The following is a 17,866-nucleotide window of genomic DNA, read 5'->3' on the forward strand; positions in this document are numbered from 1 at the left end:
TCGCTTGAAAACATCCCAATTAACCTAACTTACATTGTCTGAATAACCTTTACCAAGAACGTATCGTCTTGGTTTCTTCTTCATCAGAATCAATTTCAATTTAATTCTTTCGTCCGATGCTGTTTTTTTGGCAAATATTGTGTTTTGATCTTCCTTTTTAGACATTTATTCTCTTCAGTTTCTAAGAAAGAAAAGGCCTGCTATATTCCACATCATACTTGGTAAGACGCAATTAAATGTTGAGCCTCTGCAGAATCTGTTTTTCTGTAGAGACCAACATTTATCTGATATTCTCGTTTGCAACACCTTGGATCCCTATTTATCTTTACTCTCCCAGCTACTCTTCAACCCGGATCAGACCAGAGAGTATAGAATCAAATATGTCTCGATAAAACAAAGCATAGGATTTCCTAGGACTGATGCAACACAATAGTTATGATACTGCACTTAACATCGGGTATAATCCCAGACGTTTTCCTTGGGGTTAAAATTTAAATCTCCTATATGAATCAATACTTCAAAATGCTTTCCAGACGTTAACATTATTAAAGGTCAAAGATGAAAATATTTCCTGGACCAAAAGTCGTGCATCTTTTTTGTCTACACTTTTACAAAATCATCAGAAACTAACCCTTGTAATAACCAGAGTCTCAAGTCAATTACAAGCAAGCATACCTACCAATAATCTGACAGACTTAACAGTCACACTACCCAAGACCATCTTTTGTATATCCAGTCACCAGATATAGTTCCAAGACCATCTTTTGTATATCCAGTCACCAGATATAGTTGCATGCCCATATTTTCTATATCCAGTCACCAGATACAGTTTCCAAGACTCATCTTTTTTATATCAAGTCCTTATATTCTTAAGTTCAATCAAACTCAAAACTTTATTAAAGCCTTCTTCTCACAAAGCATTTGCCTGGGATTTCTTCAACGGTTTGTCCAACTTGAAGCTGTATCAACTTCGGACAAATGTCAGGAATTAGTGTTTTTTGACGGACAATCAGATTGAAGCAGAAATCTTCATGTGTTAGGTGTTGCTTTAAAATATTTTACTGAATCAATCAAATAAAAAAAGTGTGTAAAATTTAACTTTGATTTAATTTTAAAAGTATGCTGCCTATAAACCACACATAAAGGACAACGTTACTCATCTTAAACTTTAATGATTATCACAGATTAACACCCAGGTTAACATACATGGGTTATTTGTAGTTAAGATGTACATTTATACATTGGAGTATTCCTTTAAAATACCTCTAACAACAATACAAATTAATGTAATGTCTTCAATATTGATTTGTAAAATATATAGGTCAACATGTCTCCTACATCCAACATTTCAGAATAGACACGTGGTGCTGCTACACTTAGTATACATAGTACCAGGTAGTAAAATACAGAATAGACACGTGGTGCTGCTACACTTAGTACACTTAGTACCAGGTAGTAAAATACAGAATAGACCCGCGGTGCTGCTACACTTAGTACACTTAGTACCAGGTAGTAAAATACTTAAGGATCACTGACTTAAGTCAATATTCTGAAAGCACTGCAGGTCTAGGTGTCTTGGAAACTCTCTTCTTTGGTACATCTCCCCTTCTTTATTGTAGTGTAATTTTAACAGTTTTAAACTTGTGGGATCATATCGCTGATATCGCTGATATGATGTCAGACTGATATGTAAGACCTGTGTCAAAACTATGATAACTTCCAGACAACACTTTAACCGTTTTGATGAACAGTTGGAATCTTTGACAAAAACTTGGTGGGAACAGCAGGCACTTTCCCATTTTTAGCGTCTTATGACTGCGTTGGGTCAGTTATAGCTGTATCCCCTTCAGTGAGGTCCTTCTGAGACAGTTCCTTCTGAGGCAGGGCTGCTTCAGGTTGTATTTCCTTGGACGAGGACTCTTGTTTAGATGGTTCCACCTCTGGTTGGGAGATCACCAGTGAAGGGGTGCCTTGAGGAAGTGGTACCCCCTGGGTAGGATCAGTCTGAGGCGAGTCTGTTTGGGGTGATTGTGGTGTATTGACTCCAAGTCGGGTATATAAAGCGCTCCTCATAGCATTGAGAACAGTTATTGAGGCAAGGAGACACATGGCAGTATCCTCGTATCCCTGGTCCTGGAACAACTCCACCAGGCTGTCCCACTGGACTGAGGTTGTGTACGAGTCATCCAAGACAGCTGCCTGGAACTGGTTTATTTGAGGGTCATCTGGAAAAGTAATGGTAACATGTAACAGTTACAGGTAGTAACTACAGGTATTAGTACAGGTAAAAACAAGGACCAACAAAGAAACCCAACAGTTATGGGTTAAATTTTAGGTTTTAATGAAATTTACTAGTAATATCGACTCATTAATGCTATATAACAAATACTGTATTGTGCCTACAGCAGACTTACCAACCGATGGTTGTTTCTGTTGGTCCTGTATGAATGGAAGAACCAGGTTGTACTGGTTCTTCTCTAGAACTACCAGTAAGACTACACCAATGGGCAAGGCCCGGCTCCCTTCACCATCCTCCTCCACGAGAGCATGCATCAGCTGGACAGAGGGACAGGTCCTCAGGACAGACATGAACTGGTCCCGCGTGAACGGCATCTTGTGTTTGGCGTAGTCCATACCAGCATGGATGCGCCCCTGCTTCAGCAGACACACTACGGTCTGGCGGTGAAGCTGCAACTTGCTGAACACGTTTTGAGCCAGAGCTTGACTACCGCACCGACATGGCACGTTACACTTACAGTGGGCACTGATTCTGTCTCCCAGATCCTGCGACAGGGTCAGTCTGTAACACAAACAAAAAACATTTTAATTGATTGAAAATTCAAAACGAAACATTTTCAAATTAACACTATAAAAGGGATGGTTGTATAATAATAATTTGATTATATGTTGTTGTGAGAACTTTATCAAATTAGAGAGAAATCCTGCCCATAGATAACTCAAAGAAGAGTGGGAGACAACAATACAACTATGTACATCTATGTAGTTCACAAAACTATTTAAAACCATCCAAAGTTTTGAAGTAATTGACCAACTACTGACCTTTCCTGTGAGATCCAGTGAGACAAGAGGTCAAGTCTGTTTTCGTACAGTGCACACTCGACACATTCTAGTGACAGGGTATCGTTAGGTTTCATACCGATGGCTCCCACTGATGACATCACTGCCTCGCTGAAGGCAAGGAGAGGTGACCGACCGTTCACCTGGACCTTCACATCTGCAAACATTGGCGTAAACAAGACTCGTTTACTTCTATCACTTGTTTGTAAATTATGTCATATAATTATAATGTGTATAACAAAACTTGTCCTATTGACCACTGAGTATTCCAACATCCTGTCACATGTCATATCTCTGTTATCCCATTTCTTTTAAAACAACCAAATAAAACACACCTGTCTAATGCAAACAGTGTGTTGGATTCCACAAGGTTTGGATTCCAAAAGGTATCAGATTAGACAACAGGTTTCACTGTGCATCCTTACTGTCTCTTTGATGAGGATGATATATATATGTAATTATATATACACCTAATAAAAACAAAAAATCTCAACAACATGTCATTAGCACTTTCATCTCATCAAGGAGATTCTTCAGATTATTTATTTAAAGAAGAAATCATGACGTCATACCCTATGACCTTAGCCCTTACCTCTAAACTTTGCGAGTGTGGCAGACGTCCTTAGTATTCCCTTGGGACTGTTGGCGGCGTGAATGGCTGCCTCCTCATACTTCCCATCCTCAAACAGCTCATTAAATTTCTCTATATATTCCAGCATCATCTCTGCCTCTTTCTCCCTATTAGGATCGTCGTCATCAAATGATGACTTGGACGCTGCGGCTGCTGACCCCTCCCGAGCCTCCCCCTGGTTCTGGTCGGGAGCCAGTTCTGTAAATGGTCACATTAAGTTAGCATAGGTTATATATAAACACCCTTCTTAAGACTCTGTAATTCACTGATAATAAAACATGTCAAAAATAATATCTGAATAATTTCCATGACACGGCTAGGAATCAGAAGTTTTCACATAAGCAATCATGAGATGAGGCAAATAAAGAGTAAAAATAAATTTACTCCATGTACATCTTACAAGTATCAAATGGCCTCATTTATGATTTGTCTGAGAGATAGAAACACAAAGTAACATCTTAATCTAATTTGAATAAGGACTCCAGTTTTGCTACATGTAATAATGCCGTGTTTGTTTGAATAAAGCTGATAATTTAAGTAAAAGCATGTACCATTGAGTGTGCCTCTTAAACTGATGTTAAATAATAATTAGTTTCTGTTTTTTCATCTGAACTTATTTTAACATAAAATGACATTAAAACCAACAAACATGTTAAATTCTTCAAATGAAACTTGATTCAAGAATTAAGAAACAAATTAAAATCATATGTAATTAACATAAACATCAGTAGCCTATACAATGTAACTTCCTAACTATTTTTAACCTAACCAATACAGTGTACTTCCTAACTAATATTTCATAGCATGTGTTTCTATTGCAAAGCAAGTACATCTCGTTAATTTGCCGTAGCTGGCCGTATTCTCCGCTAGTTATCACTACAGCTACTGTATCTGGAAGCTTTAACAGTCCACGCTATACTGGTCTCCTCAAGCTCTATAGAGACAGATATTTCCCTTGTATGGTCATGTTCCATCTGTCAATCTAAATCTCCCAATTATTACAGATGCTAGTAAATCTCATAGCAATCAGTAAAACCACAGAATTTACATAATATTTGTAAAATTTAACAGTTTTAGTATTTTCGTAATTGTTCTGTGATGTTAAAATGTTAGTCAGCTGTCACAAGTGATGGCATTTATCATTTAGATATGAACAAGTGGACACAGAAAATTTACAGTAACTTATATCAATTTACACAAGTACAACTACGTTATGTGGCGAGTATGTAGCGATATACATTGATTTATAAACAGAATGACAGACTTGTTCATATACAAACAAACTGTAAGTAAAGTGACTTAATATGACATCACCAGTCAAGTCTCAGTACAGCACAAAATAACACGGTAAACCTGAATCAACAATTTAAGCTGACATTCTTAATCTTATTGTGATGAAAAACTTTGCTCAGTAAGTTAGGCACTTTTTTCATAAAGAGGAAGTTGTTTCCAGTTAAATTAATTTCAGAATGAATTGTGTGCTGTACTAAATCGAGTATTACCACCAGTTGAGAACTAGAAGGTAAATTGTCTCAGCTGTTCTCTATTAGCACCACTCTTCAGTGTATACTGGCATGCTCCCATACAGGCCATGTTATTTCAGTGACAAGGAATTAGTAAGAACATATGGTGACTGTTGAACTCTGCATTGAACAAGAACTTGTCGACAACAAAAACTATGGCATACACAAACTGCTATAGGGTACCTGTTAAATCAACACCAGCATTATATCTGTAATTCAGACGGTTACCTGCAAGCAAAACCAGGCCAAACAGTGTTAGAGGCAATGGCTGGGGTGTCCACAAAAACAAGTAAAAAGAGTCACGCTAAAAATTAGCCTCTAATCCTACAAAGACAACAGTAACTTCAACCCCTACACCCACATGTATAGTAAACCTAAACTCGTCACCATGTACATCCACAATAAACAATTCCCTTTCACCAAGTATTATAAATTCATGTCTTTCCCATTCCCCTTTATACCATATACATGTAGCAATCGTTTTCTTTTCTTACCATTCGCTGATCGTTTGAAACGAGTCAAGCGTTGCACCGTACGTTTAACTTTGTAAGGAAAAGACAAATTTATTTCTCATGTTTCTTTTCTCATGTTTATAACATAACATATAATGACATATAATATATCTACACAGAATTAGTTTAATTAATCCTAACCAATTGCCCAGAGAGAAAGTTTCTCCATTTCTACATTAAACAATCAGGTCTAACTACTTCACACTGCATTGAGATCTAACGACAGTGAGATCTAACGACATCAGCTATGAGTTCATGTTGTGGTGACCACTGCTCCACCAGTATACAAACTAAATGTTTGACATCCAGTTCCAGTTTTATAACTTTCGTTACGAGTTTGTGTTACCACAACATGAAATCCTGGAATCCAGCAGCCTAGCTCCTCCTTCAGCCTGCAGATAGCTTACTTTGGAAAACTCTGATTTCACTTGATATTTAACATTTGGAACAAATGTACCTGATAAATTTCTTTACACTTGGTGATACAGAAAAGATTTATATTTTTTTTTTTATACATTTGATCTCCCAGTAAATCGGCTCTGTTGGTCTTTTATGCCACCAACTTTACAAATGTCAGGACCTTGTTCATTCCGTTTCTGATATATTTTAAAACTTTCACAAATATTTAAAATCTTATCTTGAATCCTTCTCCAAAATATTGGTTTGGTTTCAGAGGAAAATGTGTTCTTTCAAATGCTTTCAGAAATTAAAGTGCCCAAACTAGCAATTTTAAGGTTTCAATGAATGTACTTTACACCAGACCAAACTGAAGACAAACGGTCAATCCCAAATGTAATGTTTGAAATTTTTTAAGATTTACAATTGTTTTCTTTATAGCTGACTTGAAATGGCTCGTAAATCTGTGAAAGTTTTTGTTTTTGTTTTTGCAAGATCATGAAAGATATATATGAAATCAGGAATTTTGTCATCAATTTTATAGCTCTATCGAAATTCATGGAAATCACCAATTTCTTTTTGAAAGATGCACATCCTTCCATAATTCTTTTGTGATTCCATTATGCTCCATTCTGTTTGACAGACAAAACTGTAAGTCATTAACTTCAATACTAATTAGAGATGACAGTGCAATGATTAGTTGATTAATACATGTATTATACTAGAATCATAAACATCGACACAGTTTTACTTTATAACAAATCTGTTTACATGTATCAAATATGCTAAAATGTTAAAAACGTAAATTTGAAAAAAAATATGGTAAAGAAAATCAATGATTGTTAAAACAGAGTTGAACTGTACATGTTAGAAAAGAAATTACTACTGTTGTGAAATTGTGTACCAGTACTGACTTGAAATCAGCTATTGCTATACAAAAGACTGTCGACAGTGGTAAGAGAAGTACTGTAGTAGACCTGTGACAAAGTGTTGTTAATACAAAAGACAGCAATGGAAAATCAAATACTATAGCATACAGACCACTTATATATATACGCTGTATTCAAAAATGTTTTCTTATATAAAGAAATATCTCTAAATAAATGTTTAAGAAGAAAAAAAATATGCATGTACACAAAAACCTTTTTAAACTACGTAAGTTTTTTACTTTGGTAAATAACACATTACCTTTTTCCTGAATCTGCAGACCAGCTGCATGTGACAGAGCGAAGAAGACGGCATCACCGACCGTTTGATGCGGAGGCTTGACTCGATTGTAGGCCTGGGCTGCCTCCACTGCTATTTTAAGACGATGCTGCTTTGCTCGGTACAGTTGACCTTGGAGGGCAAGTTGATCCCTATATAGGACTTTGTTATCCAGTTTCTCCTTAAGCTCAACCTTATATGACTTCTCTACATATCTTGTCCTCAAACTGATGTCCAGTTCCTTCAACTGGCGGTCAAGCTTTTCCAAGTCTCGATAAAGCAACGGCACATTCGTAGATTCCTCCAGGGTTAATCCTGCAATATAACATCACAAGTGAAAAATCGGCAACAAATCACAGTTATTCATAGATACAATTAATGCAGTGTTAAATCAGTAACGAGGCATAGCTATTTATTTGGTACATTAATACAGGAATATATCTACTGGGTATGATAATTATGCATCTAGAAAGTCACCAGCTTGAAACTGAATGCGCGAGTAAAGATCACAACTTGTGTCATATTTCATTAAGCCTTGAATGTGTTGCAATCCAGCCAAAAACCAGATTAAAGGCAGTCCATAGCTAAATTTTCAATCTGCAACTGATCAGACTCTTTATGAATTTCCATATGCTATATAATAATAACACTTCAGTAATTAACATTGTAGATATAAACTCTTAGCCTTGGTACACAAACACACAGAAGTAAAAGTATATAGCCAGGTACAGTAAATCTATAACAAACTTACCAGGTATTAAACGATGATCCTTCTTGAATTCTCGTTTTGGAGGCTCAGTTACCTGCCGTTCAAACTCCTCCTGCTCCTTACGTTTGGCCTTTAAGTTTAGCAGCTGTTTCTGAAGTCTGTCATTGTCTCTCTCAATGACACCAATCCTATTTATGACAATGAAAATAACAAATATCAACTCAAAGTTTTCATTCAATTTGACATATCCGTTTTTAAAGAACCAACTGCTGTAAATTGTACTATCATTTATCATGCATACATTTACAACAGGCTCATAGTCGTGGGCTTTAATGGTCACCTTAGTGAAATTATGAATGACATACAGTGTTGCTAGTTATATAGATTTAAATTGATTTGTAAAAGTTTGGTTATAAATACACCAGTTGCTTTCAAAGAAGTTTCAAAGCAGATATTTTTTGAAGGTTTTACATTTAGTGACCCTTATGGCTCTGTCTCTCAGCCTTTTTAGGATTCTTATATTCTTCCAGGGACTGATGATTACCACTAAGTTTTATAAATATCTGAAAGACACTTTCTAAATAGAAGAGAATAGTATGTTTGTTTACATGACGATTGAAAGGCCTGACAAAAGACCTAAGGCGACCTAACGAATAGTATATACGTAAACTGTTATTTTAACAAAAGGCTGTACCCTAATAAGCATCATGTACCCTGCCCCAAGCTGACACAAGTTCAATGTCTCCAAACCCAAACTTATCAGTACATGTCAATAAATATATATTGTACTAATTTGTTTAAAAATGCTCTCAGTACAGTTGTAGACTAATCCCCTTCTTTCCAGCGCTGAACATATTAATATATGGGATATCTACCTTTCCTCTAGTTCATCGCCTCTCTTCTTGTAATTCCTCATGGTTGAGGGTTCGGAGGCCATGGCCTTGAGTTTGCCATGAAGGAAGATAGCCTCCCTCTGCCCTGACTTGATCACCTCAATGGTGTCCTCATACTCTTTCTTCACCGCCGTCAACAGAGGTTTGTAGGCCTTCACATGCTCAATTATCTTTAAAAAAGAGTGTGCATAGATATAACTGCATGGTAACATGTTCATGCTTATTTTTTGTCTTGAATTCCACAAATCACAGTAACTTTTTCATACTGGAGTAAATATGTATAAACTACACCATGTATTTGACTATCAATAAACTCATTTGGACCAGATTGCATTGTATACCGTGTATATAAGTAAGATTATTAAAATAAACATGGTTACTCTAGGTAAGTAAAAATATGATATAAGACATTACATAACTATAAACCATAATACATTGGACATACAGGTAGTTGAAAAAAACTATAAAAAAACTATATATATAAAAACACACATTTCATGTCCTAAGTTTTTTAGTGTTTGTCTTTACACCTTTCATACTGTCTTCCAACGGATTTGATACATTTTCAGCTGCAAAAGCATTATGTATTTTACAATTTACAGGCATCAGGAGTCTTTATAGAATTTTGATGAAGTTATAACCACACTTCAAGGGGAAAACTTTGTATCTTTACAGTTTAAATGACGATTGAAACTTTTTAAATTTTTAGAATGTGGTTTGAAAGACAAATAACTTTATTCAACTTTCTTTTTATTTATAATTTACTCATAAGTTTCGTTCAGTGATTGTGATGACCTGGTTTATTGGATGTGCTTCTTACCCTGTTAAAAACAGTCTTAAAGATGATATAACGCTGCTCATCTTCTTCAGTATTAATCCTTGACATCTCATAGTCAATGTACTCACTGAGGTCCTGCAGGAAACGCCTGTCTACCTCATTTGTAATGATAGGCGGTATCTTGGTATATTTAGAAGTGGTAGAAGTGGGAGTTGAGGATCTACTTGACATTCTAAAAATAAATTCAAGTAAAGATTAACGAAAGTTCCAAGTTCCTTAATAAGTCATCTGGATATAATTTTCATATCTTATCCTCATGATTAGACTATGGGTCAAGGTACTTTTTTAAAATTATTTTTACACCTTGTGATCTTCCTAAGCACAGCTACACGACACATCAAAGTCTTAAACCTTTAGGCTTATAATTCAGTAGAAGTTTGAACACATTTGACTCTGTCAGTTCGTGCTGAAATTACTCCCGGTCATGCCCATATCAAATTAAAAGTAAAACAACTGCATATATATTGGCTGAATATAAATTTCTATTACCACAAGCACTTTACATTCTGATTTTTGCATCTTTTCACTTATTCAGTTTTAGTTTGATGCATTACTTTGTGTGAATGTTCATATGCACAGTGTTTTTTGGCCCTAAATGACTTAAATTGTCCATTGCCATTGGCCATATATATATATAAAAAAAAAAAAATGACATTCTAATCATTAATCAAAAACAAATGATAAGAAATTACTGAAAACAATAAAACTACAATAATTATACCCACATAATGGTCAGACAATTATCTAAACAGTAACCATGATAGCTAGACTTGTGCCAGGAAATTTTCATATATGCTATGTCATGCAGACTTCTTTCCCAGGTGACATATAGTTCAGCAAAAAGTCCAGGCAAACATCAATGACAGAATGTGATATTACACCACAGGTGTAGCTTTTTTAGCAATGTTTAATTGTGTATTAATTAGACTATCACCATAAAGTTGACATTACTGCAGTAGGATCTTTAACGTTTTATACCAACTATTGCCATTTTTGTATTATCAAATGACATTAGATCACCTGTCAACTAGTATGTCCTGGGAATAAGGAGATCATCACAAAGTATAAAATCTGTAATTGTGAATGATACATTTTCATCACAAGTTTGATTGTGACATAAGTGGTTGGTAATACAATGAAAGACAGAGAATATTTAAAATTACTGCATAAATTGTGATGCACTACATATTAAAAATCTTATTATTACTTCTCTGTCCCTGCAGACGTTGTTTGCAAATGTTAGTGTACAAAAGCATGTGTCATCCAACTCACAGACCAATAACCAGATTATCTCCTCAATTTCTACAATATATATATATACATGTCTTCTTTTGATCTAATCTTTTGCAAGAGGAAGGAGGGAAAAAACATAAGTACAAAGTAAATAATAAAACTAACAACATTCTTTTGTTAAAATAAGTGTCGGGAAACATAATTGTATCTAAAAATTTAATATAAATTATTCTTTTTCATAAAGTTAATTTACAGTGAGACTGCTTATTTGTAGGGTTGTTCTGTTTGCAGTGAAGTAGTAACATATATTAGGTAGATCGACAAATGGGCCGTACCATTTTCAAGCAGCTTCGTATTTGTTTAGTTCAGTGCAGCTCGGTTTGATTAAATATCAAAATATTGCAATAATGACGGTATTTTTAACAGTAACGTTAGCTGCTGTTATAAGTACCGGAATTTTTGCAAATTTTTTGAAAAAGCATGTGAATATTTCAAACAGAGCGTTACCCCGTTAATTGTAACAGACTAAACATTAAAACGTTTTCTGCTTACTTTTCTGTTTCTATTGTTATTCCCTAATATCAGCATACATTTTGTTGAAATGGCAAAAGCACTATACACATCAAGGGCACTGCCTATCGGACGGTGGTCGCCATTTTCAAACAACTCGTAGATAGGAAGTGACGTCACTAATACGGGCATTTTTCAAGATGGAAGAGATCGGCCTAACTCAAGAAAAGGTAGCCGAAAAATATCAATGAACAGGCGTCAATGTCAGGGTTTCCGTAATATATTTCATATCAAAATGAACTATAAACATGTGAAGGTGTCATTTCGTACGTTTGTATGTCTAGTAGTTTGTAATTCGATTGGTTTTGGTAGATGTGTTTCTNCCCCCCCCCCCCCCCCCCCCCCCATTTTGCCGGTATATCACATTTTATTTGTCTGTATCATTTTGCCGTTAATTAATTTATATTTTTGTTATTTTATAGGATGTTTCGTAGCTTTATTGAAAGGATGAAAATGTCGGAATGATTTCTAAATATGATTTCAGCAACACACACTCAAAAGATAATTCACAAATAAAGTGTACTGTATGGGTCATCTAGATCTGTCCTGTACAGCAACTGTTGATTTGCTAAACATCTTTTTAATGCATCGAATAGACTTTGGGGATGTACCGAAACGTCTTATGCAAGTAGCGAAATATCTCTCAACCACTGAACAGGTTAGAGCTGAAACAAATACCAGATTTTGATTTTCAAATATTTGTTTGTTGTTTTCAATAAGGTTCATCAGTTTGGAAATATGTAATATCATTATTTTACTTCATACACAAACAATTTACGTATTAAACATTTCACAAAATTTCGAGACTGACTGGTCCCTTTTTTTCAAGCTATGAGTACTGGGTATGACTGAGTGAGCGATTTGTATTGTTTACCTGAACAAAGATGGATTGAAATTGTATATTTTTGTTTATATAAACACCACTTTTACCAGATCCACAAGCAAAACATCTGCCACCCAGGACAGTAAATCAGCATTAACAGATCATGATGCTAACTCCCAAAAACCACATCGTCCATTGGGACAATGCCAAAATTGTTGAAAGGGAACAACATACAAAAACAAGACGATTCAGAGAAGCAGTCAAAATCAGGAAACTCAAAACATGAACAGAGACGAGGGGGCTAGATCTACACCATACCCGTAACATATTTAATGATCTCTATTGCTGGGCAAAACGTCCCGGACGGAGTTACATAAAAATATACATATATTTTGTATCGATTACTTATTAAAATTGTACAATTTCGTCACATCGTTGTACAGGTAAACGATACAAATTGCTCAATTAGTCATAGCTTGACAAAGAGACCAGCCGGTCTTAAAACATTGCGCCACATTCAATATGTACATTAATTGTGTATAAAGTAAAACTTTGATATTTGTTTGTTGTATTCAAATAGTTTTCGAATATTCGACTGGAAAGTTTGACAATCTTAATCTGTCACACATCATTCAGGAGTGACATTTCTTACTGGGAAAATCAATATATTTATTGACCTTAATTTTGGGATGATTTTCAGGTACATAGATTTGCTAACCAGAAAGAAACCAAACTGCAACTAGGTACTAACTCTGTTACCTACTCCAGGCCTAATGTAATATAGATACAATTTAATACTACAAACACAAAACTTTAACACAATATCCAGTATCAAACAGTACCTTTAACCCATAAATGTAAATAAATAAATATCCAAGAACATATATCTGCTAGTTTTATTTTTTGCATTTTGCAAGAGAGATAAGGTGACAAAAACACCTCTAAACTTGTCTATAGTGTCCTACAATTACGTATACCCTAGTCTTCATTTTGGAGGCACCTAAAATAGTTTCAGCATGCAAAATTGGAAATATAATCTGCTTTCCGGCTTTGTATTAACCAGACAATTTGGCCATGTTGTTTTTAATTTGTTTCACATTGAAAAAGAGGAAATTCAAAAAGTCATTATTTCATGTCTTTGATTCACACAAAATATTGTTGATTAATAATGGATATTTGATTTACCCTGTTGAGCATTTTAATGTGAAGAAGTAAGCTCCTCCTGATTTTTTCTAAGTGTACTTCAATATTCTACTTGAAGCCATATATATACATGTCCTCTATGCAATTTAATTATGCTACTCCTTGATTGCATGACTGTCCCATAAAAATGAGTTGTTTTTAATAAAAAAAATCACCCAAAAAAATGATTGAATACATTGTATAATATAAATTTGAAACATTTTAAAAATGCAGAAGGAATTCAAATTGAATATAAATTACTGGTATTTATTCTTAAGGAAATATGAGGGAAAAACACTAGTAATAGTAAATGCTTTGGTTTCTTTTTCTGAACAGGAAGATTCCACAGTCACAGAGTCTAGGCCAGGGACCTCTCAGACATCCACTCATTTTGACTCACTTGATGTAGATGTGGAAGATCTCTATGTCAAATACAAAGTAAGATCAAACCTATGGATATCTAAATTGCATGCAGTTTCCTATACATGTATTACTGGTACATTGTACAAGCATACCTGGTATGTTTTAGTTGTCACCAGCTGTGAAACTGCTGGTAGATCATTTAGGTTTATGTACCTTCTTTATATAAAGATAGCTGACAAACGTAACTAAAATGTCCATGTATATGTCAATAACATTTTGCATTCTGTTACAATATCAGGTTCATCTTAACAACTGGGATAACTTTTGTTTTCATATGTGCAGTCTTACTGTAAGTTCTGTCAATTCAGTCTCGAGAGAAACTATGATGTTAATCAGTTTTAAATGCCTGAATGTTGTACATGTAAATTATTTGTCTGTTAATTTCATCCATAGAAATTGAAACGACAACTAGAATTTTTGGAAGTGCAAGAAGAGTATATCAAAGATGAACAGAAGAACTTGAAGAAGGAATATTTACATGCACAAGAGGAAGTAAAGAGAATTCAGAGTGTGCCACTGGTCATTGGTCAGTTCTTGGAAGCAGTTGACCAAAACACAGGAATTGTTGGCTCAACCACAGGTAACATTTGGATTGAAATTGAAAAAGAAGTTCTAATTAAACCATATGTTCCCAGGGTGAAAGCCACATAATTAATTTAAAAGGTTTTCCAGCACTTGACCAGCTATAGAAATGGTCATTTGCTCCTGCTTTTGATACTTGTAAAAATGATATTTAAGTAAAACAAACTCATGAATATATTTCTCAATTGTTATTGTTGGCAAATATTCACTATTAAAACAAGCGAATGATTATTTAAGTAATAACATGTATACTTATGTTTTATATAATGTTTTCAGGTTCTAACTACTATGTTAGGATATTGTCGACTATTGACCGTGAGCTGTTGAAGCCTTCGGCCAGTGTAGCGTTACACAAACACAGCAATGCCCTAGTGGATGTTCTGCCTCCCGAGGCTGACAGCAGCATCACCATGCTTTCCTCAGGTAAAAAATAACAACCGTTAATTTCAGAATTTTATTGAACATTTAAAAAAAGTTGCATTGGGGCATTCCACAACTGCTACAGTACTCTAATTATACCCTCAATTAAGTGGAGGGGCTTGGTCAGAGCATCCTTGCGCCCGTAATAAAAAGTATGTTTTCAAGATACCTCATCATGAACCCTTCAACAGATTCGGATCATATTTACTCCGTAGTATGGAAACATCAAGTTGTAAACATTTTGTTTCTGCAAAATAACTTCACCAACAGAAAGTATTTATGGAAAAGTTGTGTGCTGAAATGCTATGTAAGGTGGCTAAAGATGTGTTTTTTTTGCGAGCAGATGAGAAGCCAGATGTGCTGTACTCAGACATAGGCGGTATGGACATACAAAAGCAGGAGGTCAGGGAAGCTGTAGAGCTGCCACTAACACACTTTGACCTGTATAAACAGATTGGTATAGACCCCCCACGCGGTGTTCTCATGTATGGACCCCCTGGCTGTGGTAAAACTATGCTAGCCAAGGCTGTTGCACATCATACTACAGGTCAGTCCTGACATGTAGTTATATAATTAGTGAAGAATGGAATTTTAGTTTGGCAGAGAAATTAAAATTATCTTATAATTATTTTACCTTGCATGTGTCTTTTTCTGTACAATATCTCATTTCACACTTACTACTAAAATTGAATTCTTTATCCCACCCCATATAATAGGCCTCCATGCAGTTACTGCAACACTCTATTTACATTCTTATAGCGACTAGGGTTACCGTTCATATGTTTCCTTTCATTCCAGAATTTGCTTTTTTAGCCTGAATTATAACAGCCTCAAACAAATCAGTGGTAGAGATTCTTTGATACCTTATGGTATCTAAGGTGTTCTTGTATTGCATCTTTTTTCCTTTATGTTACAGCGGCATTTATACGAGTGGTTGGATCTGAGTTTGTACAGAAATACCTAGGAGAGGGACCAAGGATGGTGAGAGATGTGTTCAGGCTAGCCAAGGAAAATGCCCCAGCCATTATCTTTATAGATGAAATTGATGCTATTGCTACCAAACGTTTTGATGCCCAAACTGGAGGTTTGTATTCTAGTTCTCTATGTAATAATACAATGAATTAAATGTCTCAATCATCTGTACTTACTTGGAGGGTCAGATTCATGTTCCATCTCCTCACATAAAAATCTTTATGAAATATTGACAGGATTTACATTTACATAAAGTAAAATAGTTTTTCCTTTTTAAATCTGTTTTCGTGTCTCCACATGTTAGGTGATAAACAATTAATAATAACGCTATGTAATGTTTGAAATAACAGAAATTCTGATATTGTAGCGGACAGAGAGGTACAGAGAATTTTGCTTGAGCTGTTGAACCAGATGGATGGTTTTGACCAAACTGTTAATGTTAAGGTAAAGTTATACTCTTCATATGCAATATGAACATTTTCACTTGGATTTGTCAAATTTGGTTTTATGATTAACCTGAAATTCTTTGTTAATTATATTTTAGGGTTGATCTTAAGTTCATTTCAACAAATGTTATTCATGACGGTATATGAATAGGATCGAACAACAGGCCACGCCTATATAAGTTCTCTTCTGCATGCATTTGTATGTAACAGTAGATATATATTATAATTCATACTGAAGTTCTGTGTTGGAATGTAAGAATTTGGTCCTATTTGATATGTTACTCTTCCAGGTTCAAATCAAAAAAATAATTTGTAAAACATAAATGAAGAATATTTAGCCATTTGTAATATATTTTTATTCAAGTTATTTAAGTTTTCTTTTAAAAATATAAAATTTGACCTGAGCCATATGTTTATAAAAACTATTGCCACATTGATTTCAGGTAATCATGGCTACAAATCGAGCAGACACATTAGATCCTGCCCTTCTACGTCCTGGTCGTCTTGACAGGAAGATTGAGTTCCCCATTCCTGACAGACGACAGAAACGTCTAATTTTCTCCACCATCACCAGCAAGATGAATCTTAGTGAAGAGGTTGATCTTGAAGACTACGTCGCTCGTCCAGACAAAATCAGTGGTGCTGACATCAACGCCATTTGTCAGGAGGTCAGTGAACTTTTTGTAAAATAATCAAATGCTTTGAAAATGATAAAATGGTCATTCTATTTCTTGTTTTTATATGAACTTGTTGAGTTCATAATGTCATTCATGTACATGTTCTGCTTAACAGCAAAGTTTAATTATGTTCTGTGCCCAGAATTCATCCGAACTAAACAGATAAATAATATACATGTAATATGAACATTGCAAAATTATTAAATGTTAAAAGCTATGAAAATGCATCTTGCATCACAATTGTTTCATTAGACATGACAAGAGTTTTATTTAATTTGGTTTACAGGCTGGTATGCAGGCTGTGAGAGAAAACCGATACATTGTGTTAGCTAAAGACTTTGAAAAAGGATATAAGAATAATATCAAGAAAGATGAAACTGAGCATGAATTCTACAAGTAGTGCTGAAGTGACATTTAACTTGAGAACCAGAGATCATGACCTCAACAACAGAAATGTAAGGGTGATATAACCCTTAAAGTGCTGCATATTTACTTCATTAAATCAATGTTTTTTTGTAAAGGTGACCTGCGTTACTTGTCTTGATTGGTAGAGATGAATTCCTTGTAGAATTGACAAGATAGGTACTTATACTGAATATAAGGCTTTTCAAAAATATTGGTAAGATTAGTTTAAATGCTGGATATATAGGATCTGGTCATACTAAAACTAGGACACACAGAGTCTGAAAGGAGATATATTTCAGAGGTGCATTTTTGAATCCATATTTATCCATGTTGATATTACCGTACTA

General features: G+C 34.9%; 2 protein-coding genes across 5 annotated transcripts; one reads left to right on the forward strand and one right to left on the reverse strand.

Annotated features, from left to right (window-relative positions):
• Positions 1-1,154: 1,154 nt before the first annotated feature.
• On the reverse strand, positions 1,155-11,661 carry LOC110459173 (clathrin heavy chain linker domain-containing protein 1-like). Of its 4 annotated transcripts, none has more exons than XM_021511304.1 (10): positions 11,572-11,661; positions 9,769-9,958; positions 8,931-9,118; positions 8,098-8,243; positions 7,329-7,661; positions 5,416-5,460; positions 3,671-3,907; positions 3,061-3,235; positions 2,415-2,800; positions 1,155-2,225 (listed from the first exon to the last, which is right to left on the reverse strand). In XM_021511304.1, exons 2-10 carry the CDS (start codon positions 9,955-9,957, stop codon positions 1,810-1,812), a joined length of 2,115 nt encoding a protein of 704 aa, XP_021366979.1. In that variant the 5' UTR covers position 9,958; positions 11,572-11,661; the 3' UTR covers positions 1,155-1,809. The 4 variants fall into 4 exon arrangements, with proteins under 4 accessions (XP_021366979.1, XP_021366978.1, XP_021366977.1 ...); XM_021511303.1 differs by lacking the exon at positions 5,416-5,460 and adding an exon at positions 5,727-5,774; XM_021511302.1 differs by lacking the exon at positions 5,416-5,460 and adding an exon at positions 6,710-6,772.
• Positions 11,650-17,640, forward strand: LOC110459174 (26S protease regulatory subunit 6B). The gene is made up of 9 exons (XM_021511307.1): positions 11,650-11,759; positions 13,931-14,032; positions 14,411-14,597; positions 14,876-15,022; positions 15,363-15,566; positions 15,936-16,103; positions 16,359-16,435; positions 16,881-17,105; positions 17,401-17,640. Exons 1-9 carry the CDS (start codon positions 11,730-11,732, stop codon positions 17,512-17,514), a joined length of 1,254 nt encoding a protein of 417 aa, XP_021366982.1. The 5' UTR covers positions 11,650-11,729; the 3' UTR covers positions 17,515-17,640.
• The last annotated feature ends 226 nt before the right edge of the window (positions 17,641-17,866 follow it).

This window comes from Mizuhopecten yessoensis, unplaced genomic scaffold (assembly GCF_002113885.1).
Source record: "Mizuhopecten yessoensis strain PY_sf001 unplaced genomic scaffold, ASM211388v2 scaffold9985, whole genome shotgun sequence".
In the NCBI taxonomy this organism is placed as follows: domain Eukaryota; kingdom Metazoa; phylum Mollusca; class Bivalvia; order Pectinida; family Pectinidae; genus Mizuhopecten; species Mizuhopecten yessoensis.